Genomic DNA, 17,848 nt, shown 5'->3' on the forward strand with positions numbered 1-17,848 from the left:
AAAAAGCTAATATATGCCTTCCCTTATAAAACTCAACACAGAAAAAAAATCAACCTGACTAGGATTGAAGGAAAGTTGGTGAAGGGGTCAAGTTTTATGAGACAGTATGGGGGTGTTTTGTGTGGTGATGTATGTCTGTATGTGTGCATATATACTACTAAATCAAATTATATATACTCAAATTCAATGTAAATAAATTTAATTGTTGCCCAGCCAGGCATGGCTCAGCGGTTGAGCATCAGCCTAGGATCCAGGAGATCAAGGTTCAGTTCCTGGTCAGGGCACATGCCAGGGTTGCGGGCTTGATCCCCAGTAGGGGGCGTGCAGGAGGCAGTCGATCAATGACTCTCATCACTGATGTTTCCCTCTCTCTCTCTCTCCCTCTCCCTTCCTCTCTCTGAAATCAATAAAGATATATTTAAAAAAATAATTGTTAATTTAATCAGATAAAATAAATTTAATCATATATAATTAAGTATATATATTAATGCATATAATTATATATGTATATATGCATATGTGTGTATGTGTTTAAAATTTGAGTGAAAACTTGAAGATAAGACTGATAATAAGACTTAATCAAATCGATCAATCACCAGGTATTCTTTTGAATGCTTGTTTTAGGTAAGAAGTATGCCTCCCCTCAAGACTTATAATCTCATTTGAACTAATATAATAACAAATACATTTCAATTAGATGTTAATTACTGAGTTCTAACAAGGCAGAAAAGGCATAGGTTGGAGTAGATGGTGAAAGTTTATAGAGCAATCATTGCAACATTTTCCTCTGTGGAATATATAAAGATATAGTTATATAGATACCTGTGTTATTGTATCCCAGTTCCACAAAGCTAGAGTAGCTTCATTTATTTAGGAAAGTGCAAAATAAAAGAAATACAATCTTTCAGTTTGATATTTGATCCTTCCATGAGTGTCAACATGGGAAGAATGAAGCATTGACTTTGCAAAAATTATCTACAGTTCATGAGGGAAAGTACTACTGAGGGAAAGGTTTTATTGATCTAAATGGGATCTCTACAGTGATTAAATCTACTTTAGAATTACTCAACTTTGAGTTGGGAAAATGTGGCCTTGAACATAAACAGCAAACATCAGAAAAACACAGAGCTGGGTAATTCATCAGGATAATGAAGTCCTTTTTAGGAAACTGCTGCCCACAGCACTTAGGTAGCCCATCAAGGCCACACGAAGACTTCGAAGGTATCTAGTCTGTTCCTCTGAGATTTGCTTAGGTGACTTTTTGGCTGTTTATTATACAGAAAACTTTCAAAATAACCATGTGCTTATTACACTTCATTGTGCCTGAGAATCACCTGGAAAAGGAAACACAAATTCCCCTAAATATCTGGATTCAGTGTGCCTGAGCTAGGGTGCAGGAAAATGCATTGAAACCAAAACCCAGGAGATTCAAATAAGAGAGGTCCATGGACCACACTTTCAGAAATTCTTTTAAATTTATGAACATTAGATTTCTCTTTATACTTCTCCGGTGTTCTCAAAAATAGCTTCCTCACTTTCTATGCTTCACAGGCATTCTCCTCACACATCATAGCATTCTTGTCGCAAGTACTGTGTACCCTCTGCCGAATTTCATCTTTAGAACCCAGTTGACTTGAAAAGTTTATTTAGCATGAACCACCTTCTTTCTTTCTTTATCACAGCTATTCTTGCTTCCAAACATCTGTCAGACTTGAAAATTCCTCCTCTGAAAAGAAAGCTATCCCACAAAAATACTAATTTTAACATAACTAGTAGACTTCTCCATTAGTTTTTATTTACATGGATTTCTGAAAGGTATTTGGTTCATTTCCTTATTCCTTTTGAAAATTAATTTCTGACTGGTTCAAAATGTAAGACCAATTAAAAAAGAGAAAGAAAAAGATGAGCAAAGCAAAAGTATCTAAAAGTGAACTGGTGGTAGTAGATTGTAAATAATGGTTCTCTCTGCTGTTTGAGAGCCATCGATAGTCCTCAGAGCCAGTAAGTTCAGCATTAGAAGGTCCTACCTCGCTTTCCTTTGACTTTACAATTTCAATGGACAACCATTTAAGAGGCCCAATTTCCTGCTTCCCTGTAGTATTGATTTTCACTTTTTTAAAGCCCCTGAACCCCTTCTCAAATAAAATCCCACATAGACATGCAATATGTAAAACAGACAAGATAAAGATTTATTCTGTTGAAGCTGGAGTGGAAGCCCTAGACCACTGGATCTCAATTTTTATCTTGGGTCCGAATTACCTTGTGAGCTTATTAAGAATCCTGTTGCTGATCCCTGGCTGGTATGGCTCAGTTGGTTGGAGCATTATCCCATACACTGAAAACTTACGGGTTTGATCCCCAACCGGGGCATGTACAGGAGGCAACCAATCAATGTTTTGTTCTGTTTTCTCTCTCTCTCCCTTCCCGTCTATCTAAAAAAAATAAAAATTGGTGAGCATATCCTTGGCATATCCTCGGGTGAGAATTTTTTTAAAAATCATATTGCTGAGACCCATTTCCAGTTTCTAATCAGTAAGTCTGATTAAGGCCATGTGATTTGCATTTCAAAGAAGTACCCAGGACATGCTGGTCTGTTGGTCCAGGGACCATACTTAGAGAACCTCTGGCCTGGAGCTGGTCTCTCTCTGCCTGGCTCTCACCCACTAGGGCAGCTCTGAGGCAGCTCGAGTTCCTCTTCAAAATTCCAGGGGTGTCTTTGTAGAACCCAGTTGAAGACCATTAATTTACAGGTCAAGTCCATATTCCTTTGCTTGGACTCAAGACTCTGAATTCTGGCCTCAGCCTCTCTCTCTCTAGAGCCATCTCAATGAACCTTGCATTCACCCCGCTACCCAACCCAACTGTCCTCCCCACTGCTCTCAAAGCACAAAATGCTGCCACAGGCATCTCTGCCTTCACATGAGATGTACATAAACATTTTTTTCTTATTGCTATTTTTTATTTTTTTAATTGAGGTTTGACATAAAACATTGTATTAGTTTCAGATATGCATCATAATGATTGAATATTTGTGTACATTGACAAATAATAATCATAATCTAGTAACATCCGCCACCTTATATAGTTAGAAAAAAATTTTTTCTCTTGTGATGAGAACACTTAAGATCTACTCTCTTAGCCACTTTGAAATACACAGCACAGCATATACATTTTACCCATTTCATTGGTAGGAAAATTTTTTTGAAGTTCCGTGACATAGCCTTTCTCTCATGAAAAGAAATATTGAGGGCTTTAAAATCCACAAATAAATTTAAAACATATCTGAATGAGGCACAGATAATAAAATGCCCTGGTACTTAATGCCTCTTCCTTAGAGGAAGTGAATTCTGAATCAACTGGGCTGACATTAGAATCTGCAGTTGCTGGAAAAACAGTGGATTAACATCTCACCCAGTGGTATCATGAATAATTAATAATGTTTGCAATGTACTTAATGGGTTTCCTCCAGATTTCCCTTGCAATTCTCAGATGTTGATTGTGGACTATAGGATTTATGAAAACTAAATATAACAGTGATCACCTGCTATAAAGCTTCTTCAACCAGAGAAATACTAAAGATTCATTAAAGTAGCATTGCAAGGTCAACTCAGGTTTGGACTACTGTTGTCTAGAAAAGTCTCCATTCAGTTTTAATAAAGTCTTTCCTTTATTGTCCTAATTGTTGGACAACTGTCCTAGAGTTGATGGACACATTTGTTATGTTTTCTGGGAATATTCAATACAAGTCAAGTGTCCATCTATGAACAGTGACCTCTAAAGGTCTTGGGTAAGCAGTAAAGAATAACTTTCTCTAAATTCATGGAAGCCACAGTTTAGTGTCTTGGAGACAGACCTAAAAAGTGGAGTTCTTTAACCCTATGATCTCTTTGGTTTTCACCATTTGATAGTATATTTGAGATTTTATTATCTCTAGTGCAGGGATGACGAATCATTTTCATCTTGAGTGTCAACAATAATTATCTGGTACTGGCTTCCTGGCATGCTGTGTTGAGAATGATTCTGAGACCACATTTGGGCTCAGAGGAAAGATTGCTGCAATATATTAATAATATGCAAAAAAATTTACAATTAACATGCCTTGGATGTCTATTCTTACTCTAAAATGAAGACACAATCTTATAGATAGTCCTAAGTAATTTATGTGCCTAAAAGAATTCTCTGAATAAATGTTAGACCAACTTTTGAAGCATGTCAGTTGAAGAGGCGCCAGTGATTTTGCCTGCCCAGGGAGCTCACACATCTCAGCTCTGATTCTGCCCTTTCTACAAGGCCTAAAGCAATGAAAAGTTGGACTATTCCTTCTGTCTTGCTCTGTATGATAGTCACTGATGGAATCTCATTTGGAATGAAGTCTGAGGATGTGTTTTCCTTACAATTTTGGCAATAGAAAAGCTACCTGAGCATGTGACAGTCCCTGTAACCTTTGGCAACACTTCAATTTCTCCTCTTGGGTACATCCATAACCAAAGGCAAAGGCAAGAAGAGAAATTACAGAAACACTGATTAGGATTTGTCACCTAAATGTCCTGCTAGTCCGGGCCTCATGTGAGGAGTTTGGCAGCTGTGTCTGCCTCAAGAGCAGTGCTCTCCAACAGAACTTCCTGTGACGATGGAAATGTTCTAGATCTCTGCTGTCCAGTCATATGAGCCCTGAGCACTTGAATTATACCTAGAGTGACTACTGATTGAATTTTACATTTTATTTAATTGTAATAAATTTAAGTTTAAATTGCCCCATGACTAATGGCTACCGTATAGGTTTGCACAGCTCCAGCATTTCTGTTGTTGGGTTCCTCCCTGATCCTGTCCTCTAGACCCCGCTCTGATGCTGTCAGCTATAATATAATCTTTAGTAAGTCATTTTACCTCTGTAGCCTTGGGATTCTTCATCTGTAAATTGGTTGCTCTAAAATTGTATCATTCCTTTATCCTGAAGTTCAAATTCCTCAGCAGGATTTTTAGATTATTTCTTTCCCCAAAACATACAGACTCCAGAAATATCAAGAGCTGATATGTTATATTGCTAGTGATGGGATGCTATTGCAGGGTTTTAACAAGGATGTGATAGAACCAGGTTTGCTTGGTCGAAGCACCGTTTGATCAACACTGTGAGGAATGCATTGCACACAGAGGAAATTCAAAGTAAAAAAGCTGAGGCCTTTTATGTCTCAATATGAAAAAGATCAATGCTTTACAATGTCTCATCTGAACGGAATCACTGGATAGAGTTGCTTGTCTCCAAGATGATCACCATTAGTATGTTCCTTCTCTACGTTTATGCTTCCCTTCCAGCAAGAGATGGAGTCTACTCCTTCCCTCCTCTTGAATCTGCGCTGCTCTTAGTGACTTGATTAATTGAAAATAAGGAAAATGACATTCTGGGATTTCTAAAGTTAAGTCATAAAAAGCCCTGCGGTGTCTACCTGGGCCTCTCTGAACACATTTTCTTGGAATCCTCACTTTGAGAAAGGCCAGCTGCGGTGTAAGAAGTCCATCTGCCCTGCCACCACCGGAGGGAGCAATGTCAGCCGTTCCTCAGTCCCCTTGGCCACTATTGCAGGCTGGTGCCACACATGGAGATAAAGAAGCCATAGTGGATATTCCAGCCCCAGCAGGTGCCACATGGAGAAGAGCTGAGGACTCAGACATAGAGCCCCAGTTAGGCATTTTATCCATCTTTAGCCGTTCCAGCTTCTCCAGCTGAGGCCCCCAGATATCATGGAGCAGAGACGAGTCATAACTACTGTACTCTGCCTGAATTCCTGACCATCAATACAATAAATAAATGCTGTTTTACATCACTAACTTCTGGGATGTCTTACCAATTAATAGGTTATCAGAATATATAACATATAGCCCTATGAGTTATGTGAATATTTTTCATCTCTTTACTCCTAGCTTAGTGCCTGGCACATAGTAGGCAATCATATTTTTTGTTGAATGACTGATAAATAGATGTGCAGATGTCTACATGGAGTGTTTGCCAGGTTCCTCTCTAATTGAGCCTCCTAAATCTGCTCAATATCTCTGTTTCCCAAATGTGAGAACTGGTGATCTCTGACCTCTCTGAAGTGGGGAAGTTATTTCTCCAGCCTGGAATGGGAGTGGCCTTATACCACTGGTGCACAGAGCAGAGCTCTGCTCTGCACAGAGGCCCCAGCACTGGTCATGCTGCTTAACAAGAAATACTTAGTGACTCCTTCCTAAGGGACATTGTAGGACAGTGCTTTGATAATAGTAAATGCATACATAGGATTTGGAATGTGTCAGGCACTTAGCTAAGATCTTTACAAAGATTAATTCATTTAATATTTACAAATCTATGATATAAGTGCTATTATAATTCTCATTTTACAGATATGAAAAATATAACATGGAAAGACTGCATAATTTAGACAAAATCACACAGCTAGCAAGTGACAGTTTAACTTTGGGAAGGACCATGCCGTTACAGATGACCCAGAGTCATGACATTTGGGAGGAAGTGGTAACTTTTACTGAAGAAGGAGAAGAATTTATATATATATATACACACACACACACACACACACACACACACACACCATTCTCTGTGACCTTAGGCAAGACATGTAACTTTTCCATGTCCTTAATGTGAAATTTAATAATTTGCTTTGGCTTCAAGAAAATAATAAAAAAAAATTTCCTTTTTCTTTAGAGCATTAGAGATTATGCTCTAATTAGAGAAAATGATGTCTTTTAAATACCAGATTGTGATATTTATTATCGCACAATCTTTTTTATTTATATAAGTAAAATTTTCTCATATTGTATCTGAATAAACAGAGAGTGCCTCTGTAGGGCATTAGAAGGGCTTCTCTCCTAGAAAGCCATTAACCTAAGTCTAGCTCTTCATGACCCATTGAATTCTAAATGCCTTTTCCAATTTTTGAATCCAGGAACAAAACTCTGACATTGCAGGTAATTAAATTCATTCTGAGGAAAGTGCATATGTGCGGGTGCTATTGCCAGCGTTTGAACAGAATGCTAATAGCAAGTAGTGGGAAGTTTTGTTGGTTACTCTGAGCACTGGATGAACCTTGACATATTTCAAATAACTCTGTGACTCTTCTAAAAAGCTCCAGGTCACAGCATTTAAATGGAAACATAAATTCCATAGTATAAAGATTTCCTCACTTCAATGACTACACTTCCTAAACTAGAAAACCTTCCAATTTTAGGTCTACCAAAAATAGCATTGGTGTATGGAGCCACAAATTAACAGCTTCCATAAATAGGCACCCCTTTGTCAAAGACCCAATTCTAGAGCTAAAATTTTACATAACACTATGACCATGTTTTGATGTCAAGAAATTTCCAATCACTGTTATAATACCATAAAAAGAAATCTAAAAATGGGCTTATTTCTGTCTTTACTGATGATTAAATATCACAGTCCAGATTTTTAAATCATTCCAGTGTTTTGCAGGGGGAAAAAATGGGAAGAGCTAGGAAAGCAATAATTTCAAGAAAGCAGGCTTCTCAATATCCTACAGAATACGGCCACAAAATAAGAAAGGGTTCTCGGGGAAGACACAGGAAGCCTTTGTGCCAAACACAAAACATCTAGTTCAGCACAGCAAATACTTGTAAAAAATTAGAAGCAAATATAGTCTTCAACATACTAAATGCCCTTTGCCAGCGTCCATTTACCAGTCGTTTATCCCCTCCAAACTCACCAGATTTTCTTCAGATGTTCTCTGTATTACAAAAGGAAAATCAGTTTCCTACAACAAATACAGTTACAGGTTTACCTCCAGTGCAGATGATTAGGAAACTGAAGGACATGTTTATAGGTTGCAATCAGGAAAAGCAGCACCTTGGAGGGAAGGCTAAAATCAGTAGACTCAACTCAAGCATTGAGATGACCAAGCTATGTGACTTTGCACAAATCATTTAACCTCTTTCAGCCACAGTTTCCTCTTCTGCAAAATGCAAAACCTGCTTGACTCACAAGTGGTTTGAGAATAAATGAGATTACTGTAGCCCACTGTGTCATAAACCATGATGTGCTACGAACACATCAAATGTTATACAGGATTTTTTTCAAAACAATGTTATTAAACTCTTTAGTCCAAAGGCACGAGGCCTAATATCTGTTGATTCTTTGTGAAAAGTGAGAGATTTGCAAATGTTCGGAAGCTGTTAAAGGTAAAGAAGCATCAAAAATGAGATTTTCCTCTTGATGCCATCAGAAGGATGGAAAAAGAAGTGAACCAGGAATAACAGTAATTTAATGTTTAATGAGTATAACCTAATTCTTTAGAAGGACCAAATCACCTTTGTTCCACCTAAAACCATCTCTGCTCCATCAGTGACAGGCATCCCACACTTTGGAAAACAGCCAGCTGAAAGAATCCTTCTATTTCTAGAAGTAGAATTCCATGATTCTTATTGCTAAATCATTTCTCCAAAATCACAACTTTAGTCAGCTGCAAAACTGGGCTAAAAGTATAAGATTCTTAGTATCTTTCATCTCTCCTAACCACTGAAACCCACAATCAGCTAAGTTGCATATCATTCCTCAGTTTTTACAAAATGACAGGATGGATACAAGTGACAGATCCCTCAGACAGTTAATGACCTCAGGGAGCTGGGATTTTATTACAGATGGTTAGCAATGGAAAACAAATTTTGAGTGGTTCTCAAAATTAAACACCTGCAGATGAATGATTGGATCTATCAAGTGACTAATCAGGAGAGTATTTTCTGTTGTTGGTCATGTACAGCGTCTGTATACACTTGATACTGCAGAATTCTCTAGACCTATCCACATGGGTTATTTGTCAAGCAGACACATGCCCAAGTGTAAGTGCTCAGGCCCTGACTCCTCAAGAAAATTAATTGGCAACACAAGTGTAATTACGTCACTTTCCAACTTAAATCCTTCAGTGGCTTCTCGTTGCTGAGGGATAAAATCTGAGGTCTCTAACACTGTCTTGAAAGTTCCCCCTTATCATGCCTTTGCTCACCCCTTCTGCAGCCCCATCCTGTTCCACTTTTTCTTTTGCTCCCTATGCTCCAGACATACTGACCTTCTTTTATTTTCTCTAAACTAGGCCTGTTCATGCTCTTTTGTCTGCCAAGAATGCTCTTACCCAGCCCACCACCCCGCTAACCATCCATGCAAATGCTCGTTCATTCTTCAAGTCTCAGATAAACAGCACTTCCTCAGAGGAATCTTCCCTGAACCCTCTAGGTTAGGTTAGATTCAGGGGTCACAAGCTTCTCTACTTCTTTTTACTACTGTCACTCACAGCTGAGTTGCTGGTTCATGTCTTTCTACTCCACTGCTGTGTAAGCTCATTGAAGGCTGGAAGTGTATATATCCCTGTAACCTTGGTGTGCACCACAGTGTCTGGCACTAACAGACATCACTAAGCAATTGGATGGATGGATGGATGGATGGATGGATGGATGGATGGATGGATGGATGGATGGATGGATTGAATGGAATGAATGAATGTTTTCAGTCTGGTCAATACCTAAAGCCACAGAGTCCTCAGAATAGTAACCTTGAGAGGATCTGATACCACTTTTCAACCTTATCTGGACCATCCTCTTTTTCTAAATGTGTATGTTCATGATATAAATCTTCCTGAGGGGCAGAGGAGTAACCCATTCCACCACTGAGCTGAGTGATAGTCCAGGATTCTTGGTATAATTCCATCATAGGGAATGCACCCTCCTCAAAGCTGGGTCACCGTAATATCCAGCCTAGAGGGGCCAGATGAATCCTCACACAATCCTGGGGCACAGCAGGCCACTGATGTGAAGATTTTCTCAAGCTTCCTATCTTGCTTTCTTTCAAACAACAAAATTTGCTGTGTTTCCATGGTAAAGGAAATTTCATATTCCCTGCTCAAATAGCCACAGCAATGAAGAGGGGCACTGGTGTAGTGCACTTGGTGTAATAAAAGGCAGTGTGGTGTAGTGGAAAGAGCACCAGACAAGGCATCAGAAGAGCTAGGTTCTGGTTCTAGCTCTGCCACTTATTTGCTGAGTGACCTTAAGCATCTGGCTCTTTTTGGATAAAATATCCTTCCCTTTTATATTGTATAAATCTTTTGGCAATAGGATTCTTATAAGCACCAATAATTATATTTTACTATTTTATGTAGGAATTGCTGACACTTCAATTTAAAAAAAAAAAAATGTAAACTTTAAAATACTAGGCAAATTATGGTAATTTTGGACTGGTTCTTAAGAGCAGTTTTATCTTCCTCATTTTGAACAATATCTGTTAATAATAAAGTGAATTTTTATTCCCTGCCATTTGATGGCTGGTAGAAATAGCCCAGTTCTCACCAGGCCAGTAGGAGGAGTTAAAGTTAGTTATGATTGGTCCATGTTTAAGAGACAATAGAGCATTGATTAGATATCATGCACCTCCCCTGCTTTCCTTAACTCTTCTATAGTGTAAAAACTGTCTTTTACTAAAGCAGTCACTATGATACCTCCTATGGGTCAGCCCCTTGTTGGCTATAGCACAGCAAAATCTCAACATAAATGATGATGTCCTGATTCATAGGCCAGAGAAGCTACCGCCTACATGAAATGATTTAGAGGAAACATAAGTTCTGCTTATCCTCCTTGTTGCTCAAAAATTCATTACTGAGATATGATATTTTTTTCACAATTAGAAGTGAAGTTGAAATTTTAATCTTTAGATAAGTAATATGATAATTTTTTACCAAGATGCTAGTGATCAGCTGAAGGCATTTTTTGATTACAGCACTTGAGGATGAAGGTAGTAAACAAACACATGCCATATAAAAGAAAAGAAAACAAAACTAAATCTTCTTACTTTACTCTTTTAGGTTCTGGGACATTAAAATGGATTTATTTTTAAATGCACTGTTTTCTGTTTGTTGTGTGTGGTTTTTTTCAATTATCCCAGTCAAAATAACTGTGGTGAGATTTAAAAAATAATAAAAATAAAAATAACTATGGTGCAAAAGATACAGGAAGACGTAACCCCTGTCTAGAGGAAATTGTCACAATACTTTCCTTTGTTCTATAATATTTCTCAATCATACGTACTGAACAGGGCCTGGGTTGACCTGTTTTGGCTTTGTTTTTCATTGCAGACTTATAAATGAATCTTTGCGGGACCAGCTGTTGGTGACCATCCAGAAGACCTTCACGTACACTCGAACCCAAGCCCAGCATCTGTTCATCATTCTCATGGAGTGCATGAAGAAGAAAGAACTGGTATGTAAGCAGCGTCCCCGGGCGGGGCAGAGTCTCTCCACAGCCCCTGTCTGTTTAACCAATTTCTTGAATTACATGCTGTTCTTTTTTCCTCAGGCCCCATTGGCTTCTGTAGTTTCCTCCCCTCAGCTAAGACACTGCTTTTCCTGCCCGAATTTAATGAACAGAGTGAGGCAGAGTTTTAGTGTCATTTCCTATTGAAGCTCACCCCAATGCTTCTGATTGCCTCAACCTAATGACTTGAAAAGATGAAACAGGCCTCCTCCTGGGAAAGGCTCCAGTTGCTCCTCTCTTAGGTTTGGGGTTTCACTGTGGCCGTGGGTAGTGAAGCACTGATGTGCTTGTCAGGTATCTTAGTGACACAGGGTCCAGGCTCATACACTAATCTATACAGGTAGAACATGGAAGAATGTACCCAAGGAGTGCTGGAAATTTCTGTCATTTCTGAAATGTCCTCTAATAGCTACTGAAACATTTCCTACATCTGGGAAAAGTGCCTTACATAATGTGGTATAACACAGAGGCCTTCCATTAGGGTGAACAGAGATAAAAAATGAGCTAACGTGTAATGAGCACTTGCAGTGTGCCTGGCGGGATGCTCAGTCTTCACATGTACTGACCCCTTCGATGTTTGCTACTGTCCCAACAAGAGAGGTATGGTTATTGTTTTTACTATACAGATGAAGAAATTCAAAATCACTTGATTAGTAAATGAGCAACTAGGGTTCAAAACTGGTGTCGTTCGACGTCTGTCATAAATACTTTTATTCAGAAATTGCCTCACCGAAGCCAGTGTAGTGAACCACCCACTCTGGGTAGATTCTCAGAAGGCCTGGGCAGGCAGAGACTATTCTCAAAGGGCACTTGAGCCCACCTGCTGACAGGGCAGGTAAAGGAGCAGTTTAAATCCAACCAGTTTCACTCAGGTTTTAGACAATCTCAAGTCTGCGTGGGCATCCTGGAATGATTGCCTCTGGGGACATCAGGGGGGCTCTTCTAAAGAGCACCAGGGCCAGACCCTAAAAGGCTCAACCACAGGGGGATTGAAAGGGTAGAGAGGAGCCAGTGCTAGCTGCCTTCATCCAATTCCCCCACTAGACTGGGAGCTCCTCAAGGCCTGAATAGGAACTGTGTGCTTTGCCATGGTGTTCCCATGCCTAGGACAGAGGCTGGCATACACAGGGGCTCACTGAGACTGCCAGGAAGGAGGCCCAGGGGAGGCAATTTCTGAGTCTGAGGAGCCAAACATTTGGAAAGAGGGTATTTGATTCAAGTAAGCAAGAACTGTCTCCAGAAAACATCCACACAATCTTTGAGAGAAGCTTTCAGCAGCTTCCAGGTTTGGGTGAAAGGAGTGGAGGTGAGGAGAATGGGGCAGCAACTCTAATCCTTGGGTATCCTTAGGCCTCAGCAGCCTGTCCCCACCCTCCATATAGAGAAGTCAGAGTTCAGGTGGAGTTCACAGTCATGGCTGCTGATACCCCAGGGAACCTCTATCAACTGGGGAGTATCCCTGGCCTTCTCCCATCTAGAAGGCAGTTGGTTCACAACTGTTCTGCTCACTGCTTCCCCTGCCACCAAGGAGGCACAAGAAACCCTGAGCTCCCACATGTCGTGCTGTGGATTTTCTCCTGACTGAGCACTAATGATTTTCCAACGCTAAAGCCAGTGCTGACTGCGAAATCTTATCAGAACTATACATTTCAGCGTTCCTGCACATTTCCTAGAAAAGCAGTTAGGGTTAAAATTCTAGGAACCATTTGGAAGTCATAAAACCAAATGAGGCTGAATGTGCTTCTCTGGATATTTCATAGGACTGTCCCCTGGGATTCTGCCTGATAATCGTCATGTCATTTAATCATGGCTCCTGCTGAAAAGGTCAACTGCATTTTAATGTGAGGTCTTTATTGCAAGATATATGGGGTATCCCTAGCTCTTGGGTAAGGCAATGTGATCTTAAGAGGAAATAAATTTCTTCCCACATGAGGGAAGAAAGCAGTTAGGATTTTTAAAGGGACAATTTATGTGCATGGATAGTACTAGATGCTTGATAAAGGAGGTGGACATGAGGCAGGCATTATTTTTCCTTGGAGGGAACGGGGAGATTAACTGAGGCTGGGCAAGGTGCAGGATGTGTGCACAGCAGGAGGAGCTGCACTGGGACTGTCTTGCTCCAGAGCCCAGGTGGCTTCTACCCACCACGCTGCACGGTGAGCACACAGAACAGGGAAGCATCGCAGAGTGGAGTTTCTCCTCACTCTCATTACCTTCAGGTTTCTTTTGGTTCCCTTTACAAACTAAGTGGGGCGTAATATTCTGAGGCCAATCTAACCATTGCCAAGTTCAGCTAAGAGATTTGGTTCTGGAGCAAATCTGATATCTTTCCCATCCCAGCATCCTAGTAACATGTCATGAAGAACTGCACTATGAATGTATATGCAGCTGGTGAAACTCAGGCCTCTGGGCCATGTGGCTTCGTGGAAAATATGCATTGACGGGTGTTTTTGCAAGTACTCTCTACTCCGTGTCATTCTTGACAAAACTCACTTATCTGCTTATTTCTCATTTTGGGTCAAAACAACATCTCAAAACCTTTCACCTCTGAGAACACACATCCCCCTAGAAACTAACCTGTGAGCTAAGTTGCATCACTGTTATCAAGGAAAAAAATAAAAATCAAAGAGATAAAAACTATCCACAGCAGCATGTTAATTTGGAGGGCAAATATAAGGGGTCAGGAAGGAGGTAGAGAGACTCTCATGTTCCCTCCTCAAAGTTACTTTCTCATGCCTGGCCGGTGTGGCTCAGTGGTTGAGCATCAACCTAGGATCCAGGAGATCGCTGTTTGATTCCCAGTCAGGGCACATACTCGGGTTGCGGGCTCACAGCCGATCAATGACAACTCTGTCATCGTTGATGTTTTAACTCTCTCTCTCCTTCTCCCTTCCTCTCTCTGAAATCAATAAAGATTTTTTTTTAAAGTTACTTTCTCATGGATTCGATGATATGTATTAGACTCTCCAGATTCTCTATTTCCTCTCCCTTTCTCTTACAGTTCATTTTCTCTTTCCATTGCTAGTTCCTCTTCTTCCTCTCTATTCTATAAACACATATTCATCAAATATCAATTCTTGGCTCTGCCCCCTTTCATTCACTATTCTGACTTCAGTTATCATTTTGAGACAACTCTCAAAAGCACAAACACCTACCCTTGTCTTTCTCCAAGCTACTGCATTTCTGAATTCCACGAAAGTGCAGTAGACTTCCTGTGGTCATGAGGGAAAGAAACTTCTTACAGTTGAAAAGGGGCTTTCTAAGCTGAATAACTGAAAATCAGAGTCATGTATCAAGTTTAGACAACAGTTCTCTCCAACACAATGTCTATGAAGAAGTAGAAATGTTCTTTGCAGTAGATGCTGGATTGTACCTAGCGACTTTTAAGTTTATTTGGCTATCATCTTAACATTAATAAAGTCCAAACATTTTAAATGAGATAGTGGAAGGAGAATACAGAAAAAGCATTGCTCCATTAAAAATGTTTTCCATTTTAGTTCTCAATTCATGGTGGGTCACAGATTAAGTTTTGGAAGTTCTGAAACTCTTTTAGATGATTAGATTATCACTGTTTTGAGAATAAGGATGATGTAGGCGTTGGAGTCAGTTTAACACATAACAATGGGCAAGTTATTGAATCTCTAGAGGCCTTTGTTTTCTCTTCCAGGAAGTTGAGATAATAATAGTATTTATATTATTGGGTTAATTATAAGAATTAAATGAGTTAACGTATGCAAAGAACATAGAAAGCACTCAATAAATACTTTTATTTTAACAATGATGATGATCATGTCTATGTAGCATCTTATATTTAACAAAAGTTATCTTTATGTCATCTTATTTGATACCACAACCAGCCTCGGTAACATCAGTATTAGTATCATCATTTTATAGAGAGAAACCAAGACTTAAAGATTTAAGTGACAAGCCCATGGTCATGTAGCTAGTTAGTGGCAACCCCATGGCTTGAACCAAGAACATCTTTCTGTAAGTCCTGGTCTCTCTTTACCGTATTTCAGCTGATTTGACATTCTAAATGTTAGGTATGACCAAGTTAAAAATGACTTTAGGTAGAAGCCCATTTTCTCCCTCATCCCTGGAGTAATCTGAACAAGTATTCATTAGACTTTGAGACTCCTGGAGGAAAAAAGAATACATTGATGATTGCTTTTCCTGGAATGTCCTCTGCCCCAATGTGGCAGTCATTATGTTTCTACAAGGTCAGTGTAAGCACAATGTCCTGGTCTCTTGATATTTCTACATCAAGGGCAAACTAAAATTATTCTTTCCAGCATAATATTTAACCAGGCTAACTAGAAGCCCAAAATTAGACATCAAGTCAAGTTTTCACAAAATATTCATTGAAATAAAAAAGGAATTTAAAGGAAATGTCATTTATACAATTTCTTGCCAAGACAGCTAATAATAATAATAACACCTTTCATCTTATGATGTACAAGGTATTAAAACACCTTATATGGACAAAGTTCTGTTGCAATCCTTGTACCATTCAAGCTGCACAATAGTGGGGCAAGAATTACATCTATTTTTCAGCTAATCAGAAAAATTAAACAAATTGGGGAAGGCTAGAGAAGTATACAGAAAATGCCCATTTGATTTTCAACTTCACTATCCAAATCTCAGATTCTCTGTGATAACCAACAAAACTGCATAAAATTTTAATGATCCTGACCTTTTTCAGCCATAATTATGAAAAATATCAACAGATTAGAGGCAATAGAAAAACATAGAAAGTAAAGCACTCTTTTTTTGGGAAAAATAAAAATAATACAAAAAACAAAATATAAATAACACACAAAAATAAACATTATTATATTATTTTATTCACTTTAAGAACTTACTGTATAATTTACAAACAGTTGTTTTGAGTTCCAACTCTAGGAAGATATTCCTACAAACTGGGGTGATCCCACTGTGTATTCCCATTTTGCCTCCTGAGTCCATGGCCTTACCGTGCCTCTCTAGACCATCAGTCTTTGCTTGGTCTCACAACCCCCTTTCTCTCCATTCTAACTAACAAACAACTACTGAATCACTCCTTTTAAAGAGCAACTCTCATAATGAAACCCCCATTGCCCTCACTAGCATTTCCCAAAGTGAGAAATGCTGATTGCAAATGAGATCATTTCAGGTGAAATGCAAATTAATATGTTTTTTATTTTAAGAGGTATTTTTATTTGTGCATATATATGTGTGTGTGTATATATATTTTATATATACATACATATATATATATATATACATATATATATATTAGAAATAATTATAATAACACAAAACCATGGGTACTAAGCCTAAATAAATACAAATTTTAAAGGAAATCAATTTGAAGAAAAGATGGAATTATAGTGTTGGTATATAAATATAGCAAAAAGATGAAGATTGTACATGAATGAATATAGGTTGGGACATACTGGACTTTAGAATTAAGTTCCAGTTTCCTAAAGTGACATTAAACACCCTTTGTGATCCAGATCTAGTGTACCTTTCCAGCCACTGTTGCTAGGACTACTACTCTTGTCTCATACTCTAGTCTAACCCAATCTAATTTTCTTGGGGAAAAATCTATGCCTCATATATTTTTCTTTATTTTGTGCAAGCTCTTGTATCCTCTCTCAAACTTTGAATGCACTAGGTCTGATGCTCACTAGGATCGATTTTCCACCTCTACCCCACAGCCTATTCTCAAATAGGAATTTTTCCATTCCAAATAGGAATATGTGGGCCAATGTTTCCCCTGATTCATTAGAGCATGAATTCTTAGCCTAGTGTCCAAGAACAACTAGAAGTCTTCAGAGGGTTCTGCAAATCCCTTAAAAATACATGCAAGATTTTGTGAGCATAAGCATATTATGAGAAGAATGCATTCAATTCTCAGATTCCTTAAGGTATGAATAACTCAGAGTTAAGAACCACTGTATTAGAGGCCTCTCCATGGCAGCAACTAAGTTAAACTCACAGGAGCCATATACGTTGTCTTGCATCCCTTCAAGTTTCTCAGAGATACCACATCTGGATATATATTTAACTTGTGAGCAATCTTTAAATATACAAACCTCCATGTTTCTCATTGGCAGTTTTTATACAGGTAATTTCTCACATGCTAAATAGTCAATCATGTATTTCAGGAAGTCATGAGCTTATGAGCAGGCTGTGACCCAAGATTGGTGCCAGAATCCATTTTCTCATAAAGGAATGTAAATAACTTAGCAAACTTCTGGTTTGCTATAAACAGCCTGAGAACCAGAAACCAAGAAATGTAGTAGGAAAGAAGAAAAAGGTTGTCCTCTCCTTCCTTGGGACAGGACTGACACTAGACAAAGTTGTTCAAGTATTAACATTTGAGTAACTGCTCCCTCCTTCTCTGCAGTGTTGGCCTCTTTAACACCCTAATAAGACTTCCCCCATCTTCTTCCTCCAGTGTTACCCATCTCTCACCTCCTACAATTAATTCCATGTCCTCACTGAAGAGGAGCTGGCCTGAGAATCTGGAGGCCAGCAGTATTATCAAATTCACTTT

At 38.9% G+C, this 17,848-nt stretch overlaps 1 protein-coding gene across 7 annotated transcripts in view; it reads left to right on the plus strand.

Annotated features, from left to right (window-relative positions):
• Positions 1–17,848, plus strand: part of TRPM3 (transient receptor potential cation channel subfamily M member 3) — a 738,103-nt gene that overhangs the window by 598,406 nt on the left and 121,849 nt on the right. For all 7 annotated transcript variants that reach the window (XM_081150433.1, XM_081150432.1, XM_081150430.1 and 4 more), the window contains one exon: positions 11,130–11,253. In XM_081150433.1, the coding sequence (XP_081006559.1) occupies positions 11,130–11,253 (124 nt within the window). The remainder of the gene's footprint in view (positions 1–11,129; positions 11,254–17,848) is intronic.

This window comes from Miniopterus schreibersii, assembly GCF_964146895.1.
Source record: "Miniopterus schreibersii genome assembly, chromosome: 11".
Taxonomy (NCBI): Eukaryota; Metazoa; Chordata; class Mammalia; order Chiroptera; family Miniopteridae; genus Miniopterus; species Miniopterus schreibersii.